Below are 18,324 nucleotides of genomic sequence, written 5' to 3'. Positions count from 1 at the left end.
GCAATTTATTTTATATTATTTCACACACAGTTTTCCATTAATGCAGATTTATTTCTACAGCCTCTATTATTTTCACTGTTTGACTTCTATTTGTTAAATCCTGAATTATTCAAGGTAGTCAAACAGAACACACAGATAACTTCTGGTGCATAATGATCAAAACATTTAATACCTTAATATCTTTCCAAACCCCTCTCTCCTAACTGACCACAATACATCACATTTAATTCAAACACTCCTCTGCAGGGTTCAACTTTATGTGATAGACAGTAGAATACACTAATTGTTAGAACTCTTTAGGCTTGGTTTTGAAAACTTTCTTTGAGAGAATTCAAGATAAATAATTTTGAATAAAATAAGTAAAATTAAAGAGATTTACTAACGATTCTTTATTTATAGAAAAATCAGCACTGACTTATGTTTTGCTTTTAAAATGAAAATAAGAATCCAAAGTCTCCTAATTTTTAATAATACACTAAACAATTCTGAATCATTATCAAATATATTGTCACTCTGTGATCCATAATAATCTCAATTGCCTGAATGACAATGCTCCTGGAAAGAATTTACTTGCCTAGTATAAACCATTCAAAGAGAGAAAGAACACTAAAAAATTTTTACTATCATATGTTACAGTAAAATAATGTTGGTTCCAGTTTGTCTCTGAGGTTGTGTGTGGCTACACACACACACACACAAGCTTCACTAAGAGACATAATTAGTTAACACACCCAGAAGCAAAATCCTGATCCTGGAACCATGGCAGTGTTGGTGTGGTTCTACTGTACAAGGTAGGAAAGAGGACAGGCTTCTAGGGAGTAGGAGCTGCACAGTGGGTGTACACTCCTTACGAAATTTAGAGCTCTGCTCCAAAGGAGCTCTTGCCTGTCAGCATGAGTGGGACATTGATAGCAGAAGGAGGGAAATTGAGTGAATCTACTGTCCTTTCCCAGGGAGGGTGTGGGTCAGAGAAGTAGCTTTAGGGTACAATCCTAAAACAAAGAATCCTCCCTTGTGCCCCTCTCCTGTTCTCACACTCTGCATATCTGACAGCAACCAGCCTGACTACCGAAGGTGGGGACTGGGCAAAGAATTTCCTGCAAGTGCCCCAAAGAGGCAAGAAAAATAGAAAAAAAACACCACAGAAATGTTGAAATCAGTCCAACATTATCACAATGAAATATTTCAGTTTTTCAAGTGAGATTCAGATGGGGATTTAGGCACCATTCACAAAACTGGATGAGGTGATATTAGTGCCCTTGTACCCTTTAGATCAGCAGTTAAAGTACTTGCCAGGGAAGAGGGAGACCTTGGTTCAAATCCCTGCTCCAGAATGCACATCCCCATAAAGCAGGGGTTTGATCTTAGACCTTCCACAATCCAGAGAAGTGTTCTAACCCCCAGGCTATGGTGTATTTTGGGGTGGGAATCTGTCCTGTTGAAATTGTTCCACATTGTGTAAATAAATATTTACTGGTAGAGGGACTGGAACTTGTCTGTTCCCCCTTACAGGTGAGCATCTGAACTAGAGTCATTCTCATTCTCCTTATCTGGCACAATGTGAAACAGTTTCAACAAGAGAGACTGAGAAAAACTCACCTCAGATACCCTTCACCCCAGTAATTAGGGCATTTACCAGAGATGGGGGTGACCTGGGTTCAGATTCCTGTTCTAGAGCAAGATTCGAACCTAAGTCTCCCTGCTGCCAGAAGGTATAATGCTGGCATCCCCATTTTTTATTAATCTAGCCCTTTATTTCCTTGGCTTTTATTACGGAAAAAAAAAAAGTAAAGAAAGAAAATTAATTGTTTTGGATCAAATAAAACGCTTATTCTGACTTGAAACATTTTGTTTTTAGTTGAACAAAATATTTTGTTTTATTTGAAAAAAAAATTCTGAATTTTTTGATTCACAAAAAATTCTGAAAAAAAGTTGATTTTGGTTTGACTCAAGCAATTTTTTTAAAAACAAATTTTTGCAACTTCCAGTGAATCGAAATTAAATACACCCTCCACACATTTGAAGAGATCGAAATAGAAGTGCCAGGTGCTCCTGCTGAAAGCAACAGTAACTTGCAGTATTCTGCATTTTGTGTGGGGAAACCTCCTATACTGGCCTGATTTTGAAGAGCCTATGTTGCTGCTTAACCACTTGCACCTCCCTCTTCTTTCCCATGACAATTTTCTGTGAAGAAACAATTTAAGCAGTCTCACATCTAGACAATCAACTCAATGAAATAACAATGGGCTTGGATATATAGTACTGTTATTAAATGGTATAGGGGATTTATTTTCTTAGTGTAAAATGTAATGAACTCAAAATAAGTGAGATCATTTTATCTGGATAGTAGCTCTCGAGTGACCAATTTTAAACTGGAGCTTGAACTTGAGCCTCAAAAGAGTAAGCAACAATAGCACCATTTCATTTTCAGTTAGCTTGTATATTGCTATTTTTTGGAAGCATTATTGAGTAAAAGATAAAATCTCAAGATAAAATCTTTTACTTGTAAAGATAGTCTAAAATAGCACAGCAACAATAGCAGTTTAATCTCTTTCAATCAATCTTTCAACCATCTGAAACTGAATTAAGCCTGCACAACTCTATTTTTGATCAGATTGCTTGCTTAAGTCCATTAATTTATAATTCATTATATGCCTGTTCTCGCATAAAAGTGAATATATTTAATTCTACAAATAAATTCTTCAAAGAAGGACTAACTTTTCAAAAAAGAGACTGCATGCTAATTATTGTTCAGTTTTGAGGAATATTTAAATATAGGTTATACATACATTTGCGAGTCTATACAAACACAGAAATGAAATGTGAGCATGTATCGGGGAAAATATATACATATTATATAACAAAAAAGTTCAAGAGCAGTACAATTTCAGTTATGCTCTCAAAATTTAGGACATGCCCAATTTTAGATTGCCCATGCAACCTTAATTTGGTCCCTTTGTATGTATGCACTATGGTAGGGTATTTAATTACATGCCATGTAACAATTTTATCTGTGAGACAAGGTGGGTGAAGTAATATCTTTTATTGGTCCAACTTCTGTTGAGAGAGAAAACCTTTCAAGCTTGCACAGAGCTCCTCTTCAGGTCTGGGAAATGTATTCAGTGTGCCACAGCTACATACAAGGCAGAACAGATGTTTAGCACAAGTTCTAACCACATAGTTCAGCGGACCATTCAAGGTGATCTGGTCCATCAACACCTCTCCAGTCATGGGGAACGGCAGCTGGCCTGGGAGTGGTGATAGTGGGATATAGATTGTTGTAATAAGCCATACATTCAGTGCCTCCATTCAGTCCATGATTTTAGAGCAGGGGTCTCAAACATGCGGAGCTCTTCCCTGTGGCCCGCGGAGCTCCCCAGGGCCGCCCAGTGGGGGGGGCAAAGGGGGCAATTTGCCCCGGGCCCCGGGCTCCGCAGGGGCCCCCAAGAGAAAAGCGGAGGCTCCCGCCTCCGCCTCTCTCCTGGAGCCTCGGCGCATAGAGCGCCGAGTCTCCATCCGAGCGCCTGATCCCCGCCCCGATCCGAGCCCCGTGGGGAGGGGGCGGGGCTGGGAGCTCTGGGCTGAGCGCTGCGCTTGGCGTGGAGCTCACAGCCCCACCCCCTCACCACGCGGCTCTGAGCGGGACGAAGCTCAGGCCTCGCCGGAGACACGCTCGGGTAAGGGGGGGGGAAAGCGGGAGCCGCCGGGGCCGGGCCGGGGCCTGGGTGGGAAGCGGGACCCGCCAGGGCTGGGGCCGGGCCGGGGTGGGGAGGAAGCGGGACCCGGCGGGGCCGGGCCGGGAAGGAAGCGGGACCCGCCGGGGCGGGCCGGGGGAAGGAAGCGAGACCCGCCGGGCCAGGGCGGGGCCGGGGCCGGGAGGAAGGAAGCGAGACCGGCCGGGCGGGCCGGGGAAGGAAGCGAGACCCGCCGCGGCCGGGCCGGGGGAAGGGAAGCGGGACCCGCCAGGGCCGGGGCCGGGGAAGGAAGCGAGACCGGGCCGGGCCGGGGAAGGGAGCGAGACCCGCCGGGGCCGGGCCGAGGGAAGCGAGACCCGCCGGGGCGGGGTGGGAAAGAGGGACCCGCCGCCGCCGGCGCAGCCGGTCTTGGCAGCGAGGCCCCTTCCGTTCGGGACCCGCCGCCTGTGCCCCAAAGACCCGCGGCGGGACCCCCGCCGCAGGTCTTCGGGCACTTTGGCAGCGGGTCCCGGAATGGAAGGGGCCCCGCCGCCGAACCCCGGGCCCCGGAATCCTCTGGGCGGCCCTGGAGCTCCCCCAGTTACTTCCTGTCACCGCCAAACTCCCCTCACCCCCGTCCCCCTCCCCGAGTTATTTTCTGTGCCTAAGCTCCCCGCGTGCTGCTCCCCAATGTTTGGGGCCGGGTCTCTCCCCGGGCCCCACCTGCCACCCCACGCACCTCCCCAGTGTCTCCTGGCCCCCAGTTGCTGCCCCCTCACCGCCCGGGAGCCTGCCCGGGAGCTCACGCTGACTCCACTCCTCTGCTATGCCAGCTTCCGGCATCACCTGCTGCCGCAGGGTCCTAGAGCCCCCCTTCACTAGGGCCAGGGCAGGCTGCCCTTCCCCTGCCCTTCTGCCCTAGTCCTGAGACAGAGACAGGGCAGGGGCGGGGCCTCATGGAAGGGGTGGATTGGGGGTGGGGCCAGGGGCAGCAAGGGGGCGTGTCAGTGATGCGGCCCTCGGGCCAATGCACTAGTCCTCATGCGGCCCTCGGGGTCATTTGAGTTTGAGACCCCTGTTTTAGAGTATCTAACAAAGTTATGAATTTAAAATCCAAGATTACTCTTTTGAAGGTGTTGTGCAGGTTTCCTATCAGGATGAGGACTGAGAGGTCAGATATAGAGTGATCGATCTGCAAAAAGTATTCACCCACAGCTTATATGGTGTTTTTGTCTTTTATCATTTTTTGTGTGAGTGTATTCAAGAGCGTAGTGATTGTCTCACTTTACTCACATATTGAACCTGCTTCAAAACAGATATAAACCCCCCTCCACTATACACTCTGTGACAAAGTTCTGTCCTTGACTCCGTGGGTCCTATGTTTCCTGGCGGATTTTGCTAGCCTCAGAGCTCACTGTGACCCTCCACATAGCCCTTCTCTCTCTACAGGCAAGGGTCACAGCTTACTGAGCCATTTTCATCATAAGCCAACAACAGAGGTGAGGAGAAGCTATCCTCCCTTGCACAGTCTCTGTTGTCTCCCAGTCTCAGTGATTAATCAGGGAGGGGAGGGGGAAGCCCGGGCCCGCCATCTACTCCGGGATCCAGCCAGGGACCCTAAAATTAGCAGCTATGGAAGCTGCCTTTTTGGAAATAGGACATGTACAATTCCCTGGGCCACTTCCCCACAGCAGCCCCCACTCAATATTTTCTTTACCGTTACTTCAGGGCCTCCTTCCTTGCACCTGATATGCATTAGTAATGCTTCATTCCTCCAACAGCATGACTCCCTTCTTTAGCTCCTGACACCAGCGCCTCACTGACTAACTGGGAGGCTTTTAACTAGTTCCAGCCAGCCCCTGATTGGCTTCAGGTGTCCCAATCAATCTAGCTATCTCCACTGCCTTTTAGAAGGATCTTAATTGGCCCCAGGTGTCTTAATTAACCTGGAGCAACTGCAATTTGGTTATCATGGTACCAGAGATTTGTTTAGCCTGGGGCTAACATACCTGTTCCTCACTACGTTACTGTAGCCATCTGGCCTTGACCCAGTACAACTCCCAATTGTCACTTAATATCCCACACACTACAACCCAAAGGGGGTAGCATACTTGATGGGGACCACAGGCTGAAAGAAATCTTTCCTGACCCACCCCCATTCTTGTGGCCTTCAAACAACCACCGAACCCCTCTAATCTCATAATCAGAAGCAAGCTCCCTCACAGACTAGGACAGAGCAACAAAGTGGCACCAATCCCTGTCAGAACAACAGATGCAAAACCCGTAGACGTCTCTCTCCATTCTACAATGATCAACACCCCCACAACACACCTTTCAGGATTCATGGGTCTTACACACGCCTATCACAACATGTGGTGTACATCATCTAGAGTACTAAATGCCGCAATAACAGCTATATGGGTGAAGCGGGACAATTACCACATTCTTGAATGAACTCACACAAAAAATTATAAAAGACAAAAACACTATGTCATCTTTTCATGAACAGTTCTCTCAGAGCAATCGCTGTATATCTGACTGTCACCCACAGCTCCCAATCCTCATGTCACTTCACCTTGAACCATCCCTTGAAATGCGTATTAACTACTTATGCTAAACAATCTGTTCCAGCTTGTATTTATCTGTTACACTCTGAGTACCTCAAGCGAGGTATTTCCAGTAGAGATAAGGAGGTGTTAGTACCATTACACAAGGTGCTGGTGAGACCTTATCTGGAATACTGTGTGCAGTTCTTGTCTCCCATGTTTAAGAAGGATGAATTCAAACTGGAACAAGTACAGAGAAGGGCTACTAGGATGATCTGAGGAATGGAAAACCTGTCTTATGAAAGGAGACTCAAAGAAGTTGGCTAGGTTAGCCTAACCAAAAGAATGCTGAGTGGAGATATGATTGCTCTCTATAAATATATCAGCGGGATAAATACCAGGGAATTATTTAAGCTCAGTACCAATGTAGACACAAGAACAAATGGATATAAACTGGCCATCAGGAAGTTTAGACTTGAAATTAGATGAAGGTTTCTAACCATTAGAGAAGTGAAGTTCTGGAATAGCCTTCCAAGGGGAGCAGTGGAGAAAAAATACATATCTGGCTTCAAGACTAAACTTGATAAATTTATGGAGGGGATGGTATGATGGGATAGCCTAATTCTGGCAATTAATTGATCTTTGACTATTAGCGGTAAATATGCACAGTGGCCTGTGATGGGACACTAGATACGGTGGGATCTGAGTTACTACAGAGAATTCTTTCCTGGGTATCTGGCTGGTGAGTCTTGCCCACATGCTCAGGGTTTAGCTGATCACCATATTTGGGGTTGGGAAGGAATTTTCCTCCAGGGAAGATTGGCAGAGGTCCGGGGCCTTTTTCACCTTCCTCTGCAGCGTGGGGTATGGGTCACTTGCTGCAGGATTCTCTGCACCTTGAAGTCTTTAAACCACAAGTTGAGGACTTCAATAGCTCAGACATAGGGCAGAGGTTTGTTACAGGAGTGGGTGGGTGATATTCTGTGGCCTGCGTTGTGCAGGAGGTAAGACTAGAAGATCATAATGGTCCTTTCGGACCTTAAAATCTATGAGTCTACATTTCCCAGATCTGAAGAAGAGTTCTGTGTAAGTTCGAAAACTTTTCTCTCTCACCTGCAGAAGTTGGTCACCCACCCTTTTTTTCTCTAATATCTTGGGACCAGCATGGCTACAAAACTGCTTCATACAATTTTATCTGTCATCCTAAGAATTTTTATTTGTTTTATGAGTATCACTTATGATCCTAACAGTCATTGTGAACTAGACTATCCATTTGCTAGTAGGATCCTGGCACATAGCAAATACGTTGTCTGGGGTGATATAGCAGGCCCATCAATGGCCACTAATCATTGAATAGCATTATCCTGAAAAGACTTTTGAGGAAATCAGAGATACTAACTGTTAATGTCTCTCTGTACCATCAAGTGACAAACAGTTGAATGCCATAATTCCTCTCAAGGGCTGGATCATGGAAAATCCCAGTGTAAGAAGACAAGAGAAAAGTTGTCACGAATTGACTTTAAAAGGGACACACTTTCTAAGCATGAGGCAGAAACCATCGCCAAAGGAGAAGACTGAGCAGGAGGAGTGGGATGCAGGAGGATGCTGGACTTCCTGGAGCACACTGATCGAAATTCAGGATGGAGGAGGAAACTGAAGGAGGGTCTTATGTGTGGCAAGATGAGGCCCGGAAACAAACCCTTGTATCAGAGGTCCGGTATGAGACCTAAGGCCTGAGCTAAAGTAATGGTCAAGCCTTTGCTAACATAAAGCAAAGTTAAGCTGTGAGCCACAGGCAGGCCCTGCTCACAGAAGCTGGCAAGAAGGCTGATAATTGCACGTATACATATAGTTAAAAGGTATCAAGTACTAGTAGGATGAATATGTGCCAGGATGGCACCTGAACATTCTGGTACGAACATATTCCACAGAGATAATAAGGAACAGGCTGACCCATCCTAAAGACAGGGTCAAAAGGATAACATGATGGATAGACTTGTTTGTTCGAATCCATCATGTACCATGTACCAGGAGAGCGGTAGCACCCTAACGCGTAGATGGGTTGTACCTCAATGCGTCAGGAGTGATGTATAACTTGTTTGTAACTGTGTATAAGAATGCATTCCTGAGCGGATGTCTTTGTCTGGCCTAGGGGGCAGTGGTAAATCCCGCCACTGACTGAGCTGGTACATTGTCAGGGAGTACATATGTACTAGCAGAACTGTAGACATCTGATCCAGGGAGCTAGAGACTGTATTTCATTTGGCAATAAACCTGGCTGGGTGCCTTTGTACCTTATCAGAGTCTGTGGTCATCGAGATCTGCTGTGCCAGCTATCTGCACAGACAGCACACAGGGAGAACACACACACACACACACAGCCAACTGTTATGAACATTGAATAGAGCCGAGCACCACACAGGTGACGTTTGACAACATTATGTGCCAGTAATTTTTGCCTAGATCTGTAGCTCTTGCGCTTTTCTATGAGTAAAATATGAATATTTAAGATGTTCCTTCACAAAGTCTGTGTGTTACTTGCTTTAACTATCACATAGTCCCTGAAGAGAAACTGTAAAGCAGAGTTAACATGAATGTCCATAAGGTCAGAAAAATGGTACATTTAGCGCAGTATCCTGTCTTCCAAAACAGGCTGGTGCAAGATTCTTCAGAGTGATCCAGCTACTGAGTGATCTATCCCATTGTCCAGTCCTCGCTTCTAGCACTCAGAGGTTTAGGGACACCCAGAGTGTGGGGCTGCATCCCTGGCCATCATGGCTAATAGATTCATGGAAGATAGGTCCATTAATGTCTATTTAATTCTTTTTTGAACGCAGTTACACCTTTGGCCTACACAACATCCCCTGGCAATGAGTTCCAGAGGTTGATTTTGTGTTGTGTGAAGGACACTTCCTTTTGTTAGTTTTCAACAAGCTTCCTATTAATTTCATTGGGTGATCGCTGGTTCTTGTGTTATGTGAAGGGGTAAATAACTCTTCCTTATTCACTTTCTCCACACCATTCATGATTTTATAGATCTCCAACATATAACCCCTTAGTCATCTCTTTTTTAAGCTGAAAAGTCCCAGTCTTTTCAAACACTCCTCATATGGAAGCTGTTCATAACCCTAATCATTTTTGTTGGGTATACCATGTATTTATATGGTGGCATTATGATATATTATGTGTACCTTTCCTTATGGTTCCTAACATTCTGTTTAGCTTATTTGACTGCCACTGCACATTGAGCAGATGTTTTCAGAGAACTATACACAATGATTCCAGGATCTCTTTCTTGAGTGATAACAGCTAATTTAGATCCTATCATTTTGTATGTATAGTGGGGATTATGTTTTCCATGTGCATTGCTTTGCATTTATCAACACTGAATTTCATCTGCCATTTTGTTGCCCAGTCACCTAGTTTTCTGAGAGTCCTTTGTAACTCTTTGCAGGCTGCTTTGGACTTAACTATCTTGATTAATTTTGTATCTTCTGTAAACTTTGCCATCTTACTGTTTACCTGATTTTCCCAGATCATTTATGAACATGTTGAACAGCACAGGTACCAGTTCAGATCTTTGGAGGATACCTCTATTTAGCTCTCTCCATCGTGAAATCTGAGCATTTATTCCTATTCTTTTGTTCCTATCTTTTAACCAGTACTGACCATCCATCTTACCCCATGAACTGCTTACTTTGACTAAGAGCCTTTGGTGAAGGACCTTGTCAAAGGCTTTCTGAAAGTCCAAGTACACTATATCCAGTGATTCACCCTTGTCCACATGTTTGTAAATATCCTCAGAGAATTCTAATGGTACCCATGAAGGTGGAGTTCTGGGTGGTGTACTTAAGTAACTGGAGAGACTTGGTGGGGATCAGCATTTGTCTTGAGGCGTAGGGCCACATCCCAAAAAGGGATACTAGACACAGAGTCTGTTTAAAAGACCATATTTAGAGGCAGCATCTGCATCCACTGAGATACAGTAAGCTTAGAAGCATGCAGAATTCAAAGGCTGGGTACAATACAGCAGTCTGGTGTCTACTAGAAGGGAAGATTCTGCTGGGGCTGTAACATGATCACATACTATTTTTCCCACAGGATCCTTGCCTCTGTTAATGCTGAAATATTCCAAAAGAATTCAGTCTGAAGCAGACCCCCAGCATTGAAAAGTTCAGCCTTAATTGCTGCAATTTGGCAGTTAAAAGCAACCAAAAAGAAGGATCTTATAATGGAAACTGTTTTCATCTTTATCTATTAGACTCACTGACAGCTCTTCCTATCATTAAATACCTTTAAAGTGTTAAATAGTGTACTACTACATAGAAAGACTATAGCACTATATTCAGCTATGTATGATGAACTGAATAATAATATTCTGATTTAACATAATCGATATTTTAGTATTTAAAGACAATTTTCCTTACTTCCTTATTTAATTTACTTGCTGTTTTCATATTAATACACTCTGAGTTGCTGAGATTCACTGAATTGCAATTTGTTGGTAGTTTATAAAATGCTATTGAATTAACTTGCATGTTAAAATGATGCGTTAAATTAGAAAAGGAGATTTCATATAACAGTAAGAATTTGCAATTTACCTCAAATTGTCACTTGAATACTGTTCTTTAAAAGCCAAGTTTTACATTGCCACCAAGAGAAAAAATGTCAGATATATTATACAGTGCAACAAATACCCATTTTGAGCTTATAGTCTAAATAGGTATTTCCTTTAAAATTCAATTCCATCTTATGCATTCATACATAAAATAGATTTTTGTAAATCTTAGAATGTTGTCTCATCACTTTGCCCCAGACTTATCATGACTATTTGATAGACCCTTAACTTCCTGATGGGTTGCCAGGATTACCCATAGTGTCCTTACAACTATTGGTGAATGGGATCCAGGATCAAATTTTATGTAATGTAGTGCACTTCAATTACCAGGTGCCAAAAGTATCACTGCTCTCAGCCTCAGTAAGCTTTGTATAAACAATTTCTAAGTGCAATGACATATCACACATGCTGTCCTATAAAGTGGTCAGGCATTATTACTTAAATTTTTCAACTGAGGGAAGAAGAAAAAAATCCACCCTTTATTCACAATGATTTTTAAAGTACAGGAGTACAAAGATGATAGATATTGTATCACATATGTTTGATATGTTTTATTTTTACATATTTCATATAAATATAATCATCAGTAAACAGCACACATGAACAGAGGAATACAGATCCTACTGTGGACTGATAACTTAAGCTATGAAGAGGTCTATTTGCATGCCGGGAAAAAATAGTAACAAATAGCTTGTGTAAGTACAGGGTTGAAGGTATACTCAGCTTCTACATCATCTGTATTCGTGACTTATAGGATATTCTCCTGTTTCTTTCTAATTTAATTACAAAATAATTGATTCTGAGTGATGATTTATCAACTGCAAAAATCAATGAAGATTCCATTCCAGAAAAATTGCATTTTGATGAATATCCAGGTGGACATAGACAAAAACTGACAGCAGCATTGGCATATTCTAGCTTTCTAATAAAGATGAATATGCAGATCTATTCAGCAGTCTGAAATGTGCTTTATCTTGAGTTGGGGAGGGGTTAAATCTCCAAGTGATAAATGTAACCCTCAGGGCAAGAGCTTGATTATGAGTAATGAAGGAAGACATCAGTGAGATAGGGCCTGTCTTTGCATAGACTAGATTTTCTGTGACTTGCATTCTACTGATGATTTAAAGCAAAGATCTGAATTAATGGAAAAATACATCACACATGCAATTTGTCTAATGTAAAAAAGCCAAATAAACATACCTCTAGAGGTATATTTCACAAGGAATGTTGCTACTTTATGTGTAAACAATAATAAATGAATCTCTGAAAGGTATTTATTTTATAATATAATGGTAGCTACTTCTCAGCTTAAGGGCAGTAGAATCTAGACTTTAGCTTTTTACTACACAGACCTTTGGTTTCTAAAGAAAAATGTACACCACAACCACTTCAATTCACATTATTTTTGGTGACACTCTGTATTTCCTACCTTGGAACTGGGCATTAAATCCTTTCCGTCGGTGGTTACTGTCAGATGTAAAATGGAGTCGTAACCAGTTTTTGCTGCTGATAACAGGAGAAGGCAGGTTCATGCCAGTCAACCTGGAAAAAAAATGTATTTAAGGTGTATTTTAGATTGATTTAAAGGAAACAGACCAAGTGAAATTAAATATACTGATCACAGTGTGCATCATGCATCTGATAGTTGTGATGCGCTAGTATCTATTACTGTATTTTCCCTTCCACATAGTTCTTTGATAGTCAAATTGGTTTCTCCTTCTCTCATTATTATGGGAAATGTAGTGGGAGAGAAAATTTCTAAAGTTTCTTTTTTCAGCTGCTAACTTCTCTGCAGAAAAGTTAGCAAGTGATCTTAGGACAAAACATCAAAATGCATAAGGTCATATTTATCAGAAATGTTGGTAAACAGTTGCAGAGAATGGTATTCGGTAGCAAGTCGATGCACTGCCTTAAATGAAATGTTATTAATTTTAGAAGAACAATATAAATGTTACATCTCATATATCTCATTTACAAGGACATCAACCTAGCAAGAAAAACTCTCTGTATTATAGATTTCGAGTGGTAGCCGTGTTAGTCTGTATCAGCAAAAACAACGAGGAGTCCTTGTGGCACCTTAGAGACTAACAAATGTATTTGGGCATAAGCTTTCATGGGCTAAAACCCACTTCATCAGATTAATGGAGTGGAACATACAGTAGGCAGGTATAAATACATAGCATATGAAAAGATGGGAGTTACCTTAGCAAGTGGAGGGTCAGCTAATGACCCAATTCAATTAAGTTGGAAGTGGGCTATTCTCAGCAGTTGGCAAGAAGAAGTGGAAATCACTTTTGTAGTGCTAATGAGGTTAATGTAAACAAGGTGGCCCATTTCAAACAGTTGACAAGAAGGTGTGAGTATTTAGCAAAGGGAAATTAGTTTTTGTTAGTTGTGTCATCTGTTAGTAAATATCCTTGCAAGCCCCCACTTTCTGCACTCCAAGTGCCAGAGTTAGTAAATATTAACCTTTTATGATTTTTGTATGTTAAAATTTCATAATTCTTTTCTTACTAACTGTTCTCCCAGAAACCTTACAGTGTTACCAAAAAGCATGTCTGACTTCTAAGGCCTCAGAGTGTTGGTTCTTAACCTGAACCGGGAGGGTGGCCAGTATTCAAAAATGTATATAATGAAGTATTGGGCTATACCTAATCATCCTCAGTGTCTCCAAGTCTGTGAAAGTCTAGATATCTGGGGGAAAAGATCCCTTAAAACTAATGGAAGATATTAACAGACGTATCTTACGATAAACAAAACTCGGTAATTGAAGAGGGTTGCTAATGATCCAGTTATGTTCTGTGATTGATGAGAGGTATTTGTTGTTGCAGATGTTTTCTGTGATAAATGAAATAATGACCCATTGAAAGAAGATTATAACCCATTAGGGAGTGCTTGTTGCAACAGGTGCTCTGATTTACAATTGGGTTTGAAATCCCTTTAGCTTATTGATCATGTAACCTAAGATACCATACAAGAAATTCCATTAGTAATTAGGTAACATGATAATTTGAAAACAGAACACGGTGAAATTAATTTTGGGAAAATAATATTCCTTCCCCTTTGTCTCACACCTATAACAGGAAAGAGGTTTGGGGAGTTAGATTGGGGAATGTATTCTACCAGCATCCCACCAGTGACAGAGGGAGGCAACATGGGTCACCTGTTCGTAGTACACAAGAGTGGTAACATATGTTTTCCTTCTGTATTATGTACAGTGTTGTATTTGTTTGATAATCTTTGATTAAATAATTCCATTTAAGCCTGTTATTTTGAAAATCTCACATTATTATTGTTATTAAATTAAACTCAAACAGGCAACACATCTGCAAATTTCATCAGCAGTGATTTTATATTTACTTGTACATTATTGAAGAAAATGTTGAATAGCATCAACCCTGATTAGGGTTGCCAGGCATCCGGTTTTCGACTGGAACGCCCGCTTGAAAAGGGATGCTGGTGGTTCCAGTCAGTACCACTGACCAGGCCATTAAAATCTGGTCAGTGGTGAAGCAAAGCTAAGGCAGAATCCCTGCCTGCCCTGGCTCTGCGCAGCTCCTGGAAGTGGCTGAAATGTCCCTAGGCACAGGGGTGATCAGGAAAGCTCTGTGTTCTGCCCCCACCATGAGTGCTGGCTTTGCAACTCCCATTGGCTGGAAACCATGGTCAATGAGAGCTGAGGGGGTGGCATGAAGTAAGCACTGCCAGGCTGGAGCTCGCACCCCAATTCTCTTTCCCAGGGCAGAATCCCCTCCCACACCCAAAGTCCCTCCCAGAGCCCTCACCCCAAACCCTTGCCTTAGCCCTAAGCCCCAATCTTCACCCCAATCCTCTTTCCCAGCCCATAGACCCATCCCGCAACCTGAACCCCTCATTTCTGGCCCCATCCCAGAGCCTGCATCCCTTTCTGCACTCCAACCCCTTGCTTCTGCCCAGTGAAACTGAGTGAGGGTGGGGGTGACCCAGCGACAAAGGGAGGTGGGATGAAGTGAGTGGTGGCGGGGCGTCAGAGAAGGGGCAGGGAAGGGGTGGGGCCTCAGTGATGAGACAAGGCAGGGCAAGGATGTTTGGTTTTGTGCGATTAGAAAGTTGACAACTCCAGTACTGATCCCTGTTGAACCCCATTAGAAACACTCCCATTCAGTGATAAGTCCTCATTTTCTCATTTTTTTAGATCTGTAAATTAGCCTGTCATAAACAGATAGTTAAGGGTTAATGTCTCTTTTACCTGTAAAGGGTTAAGAAGCTCAGTAAACCCGGCTGACACCTGATCAGAGGACCAATAGGGAGACAAGATACTTTCAAATCTTGGTGGAGGGAGTTCTTTTTTTGTGCTCTTTGTTTTGGGGGTTGTTCATTCTCGGGACTGAGAGGGACCAGACATCAATCCAGGCTCTCCAAATCTTTCTGAATCAGTCTCTCATGTTTCAAATTTGTAAGTAACTAGCCAGGCAAGGCGTGTTAGTCTTATTTTTGTTTTCTCAACCTGTAAATGCTTCTTTTTGCTGGAAGGATTTTTACCTCTCTTTGCTGTAACTTTGAACCTGAGGCTAGAGGGGGTTTCCTATGGGCTATATGAATTTAAGTACCCTGTAAAGTATGTTCCATCCCGATTCTACAGAGATGATTTTTACCTTTCTTTTTCTTTAATTAAAAACTTTCTTTTTTAAGAACCTGACTGATTTTTCTTTGTTGTAAGATCCAGGGAATTGGGTCTGGACTCACCAGGAGTTGGTGGGGGAAAGGAGGGGGAAATGGTTAATTTCTCCTTGTGTTAAGATCTAAGGGGTTTGGATCTGTGTTCCCCAGGGAAGGTTTTGCAGGGACAGAAAGTATGCCAGACACTGATTTCTGGCTGGTGGCAGTATTACCAGATCTAAGCTAGGAATTAAGCTTAGAAGGGTCCATGCATCTGTACCCTAAAGTTCAGAGTGGGGGAGGAAACCTTGACAAGCAAGTCTTAACTCAGTTAACATCTGCTCAACTGACATTGTATAATTTTAACTTTTTAATCAGTATGCCATGTGTGCTAAGTCAAACAACTTAAAATATTTTTATGTATTACATCTATCCAGTTACTTTTATCAACCAAACTTGTAATCTCATCAAGGAATGAAATCAGATTTGTTTGACAAGTTCTGTTTTCCATAAACTATGTTGACTGGCTTTAATTTTATCCTTATTTTTTAATTCTTTATTAATTGATTCCCATATCAAATTGTGAAACTGAAAGACTATAGAGTGGTACCCTTAACAATTTACTAATTTCATTGTGCATCTAAGTAAGGTTGCAGGAATACTTAGGGAATAGTGCAAATATTGAGGTTGTTTTGCTGATTGTCTAAAAACAAATTGTCAAGGATTTTTTTTATTATTATTATTACAACAGTTTTTTTTCCCTTTAGAGTGTGACTATGACAACTTCACCATTCTTTCAAACAGCTTCTTACTACTTCCCTGCATTCATTTGTTGTTCATCTAGACTGTAAGGAATATGTGGATAGCATCATGTTATTTTACTTGTCTTATTCTTAGTGTGGACCAGATCTTACTGGAAACAGTGGCTCATGGACCATCCCATAGTCATGATCATGCCGACCTCCCCTATCATTCATGAACACATTTCCCTGTGGAAACTACTACAGTTGGTTATATGGGAAAATTAGGAAAGCACATTTACATTTTCTTATGAGAAAATGTCTTAATGATGTTTTGTGCATTTTGAAAAAAAATGTTAATTGCACTCTGTGCTAAAGCTCTTCTTTCCATTTCCCCCTCTTAATGATTGTTTCACTGAACTGGGAAGAAGGAGGAGAGCAAGACTATTAATTAAGCTTCTTAACTATCTCAGAGCCCCAGTGTACTGAATGCCCCATGATAAATGTGCCCTTCTTCCACTCGGATGAAGGCTGATGTGAGGGCTGATACACACACAAAACAACCAATCACATCCAATCCAAGCTAATGAAAGTCTTACAATGTGTGTGGGGGGTCTTCTGCAAATGATTGGGCAGGAGAACCTGCGGCCTGCTACATGAAGCGGCAACAGTGGAGAGGTTGTTCAACACGTACCACACCTGTCCCTTCCCTGCTCCTGCCTCTAGCTCTTGTTCCAGCCTTTCATTCTGCCCTCTCTGATCTAGTCTATGGATCTCTGTCCTCTTCCCTATCCTGATTCCGGTTCCAACCATTGACTGATTCTGGCTTCATCCTCAGCATGGTATCTGACTACTGGATTTACACTACTCCCAACTGCCATGGCAACTGCCAGACAAGGTCCTGCTCCACCCACTATGTAGATCACCAAGGCCTGGCAGCTTGCAATTTTTAACATAGGCATTCATCTTTTTTTTACTATCCAGGACTTATGCAAGAGTCTTCACCAGAATCACATTCCAATAGCTTCAATTTCCTTCTTGTCAGCAGCATTAACTCTCAAAATCCACATGCATAAACTGCTATGGAAAAAAATAGGGTTTTCACCAGTTCCCTCTTTTTACATTTCTAGATGCTATGCTTTTTCCCCCCAACATTTTCTTTAGCAAGGCCATAGCTGAGCAAACCATTCTTAGCTTTTTTCTGGTTTCTTTGCAACAGTCACCTTGGTTGGATATATGTGATCCACGATAATTAATTTCATCTATTCTCTCTACAGCTTGTCTGTTAATCATGATGTTTACATCCTGTTTTTCTTAGTTGTGTCAACGTACATGTATTTTTTCCCCATTCAGGAATAGTCCATATTACTCACTAACTGTTTTTACAGGCTCCAACATTTGTTGTATTGCACCAATGGCTATAGCCAAGTGTGTCATGCCATTGGCATATCTGAGGTAGGTTAAAAAGTGTCCACCAATTGAAATATTAGCTCCTTCCACTTGGTCAAAACCTTCCAAGCCTTGTCTCTTAACAAACTCTGTGCACATATTAAAGAAGCTTGGAGACAAAATACAACCTTGTCTCACAATCTGCCCTGTGGACAACCACTTGCTGTCACCTGCTATGAATTATCCAGCAACAACTCACCCAGTGAAGCTCATAGTTCCTATTACAATCCATTGCACCTGGTAGAGGACTGCCGACTACCATTGCTGGGACCCACCACCCGCTCCTCATATAATAGTTGAAGAAGCTAATCTGGAGAGGGTTGTTTCCTTGTTTTACCAGAAATTAGGAACTCTAACCCTATTCCCCACCTTCTTTAGGAGATGCCTTATCCCAGTCTGTTTCAATTCCAGTTTATCAGGGAACTGGACACACACCCCTGGTGATGAGTACCTGCACTGGGCACCTGCCAAGATTCAACAAAATTAATGTTACAACATAACCTACCAACCGGGTCCCTGGGCTGTTGAGACAACCATAACAAACCCAAACCCTGCCTGGGAAAATTCCTTTGAGTCCAAAAAGGCAGCTATCACAATGACCACAGTAAACCCCAAAAACCTCATCCTACTCTAATCTTAAGGGGGGGGAGTTTTCCTTC

At 42.4% G+C, this 18,324-nt stretch overlaps 1 protein-coding gene across 13 annotated transcripts in view; it reads right to left on the bottom strand.

The window, feature by feature from the left end:
* CSMD1 (CUB and Sushi multiple domains 1) overlaps positions 1–18,324 on the bottom strand; it is a 1,616,238-nt gene that overhangs the window by 771,338 nt on the left and 826,576 nt on the right. For all 13 annotated transcript variants that reach the window (XR_005595828.1, XM_039529053.1, XM_039529047.1 and 10 more), the window contains one exon: positions 12,268–12,380. Coding sequence is in view for 12 of the 13 variants with exons in the window: in XM_039529053.1 (XP_039384987.1) it covers positions 12,268–12,380 (113 nt within the window). In the remaining variant the exon portion in view is untranslated. The remainder of the gene's footprint in view (positions 1–12,267; positions 12,381–18,324) is intronic.

The sequence above is a fragment of the Mauremys reevesii genome, linkage group 3, assembly GCF_016161935.1.
Source record: "Mauremys reevesii isolate NIE-2019 linkage group 3, ASM1616193v1, whole genome shotgun sequence".
Taxonomy (NCBI): domain Eukaryota; kingdom Metazoa; phylum Chordata; order Testudines; family Geoemydidae; genus Mauremys; species Mauremys reevesii.
The sequence above is the reverse complement of the archived record's forward strand: the minus strand, read 5'-3'. Positions and strand labels throughout refer to the sequence as shown.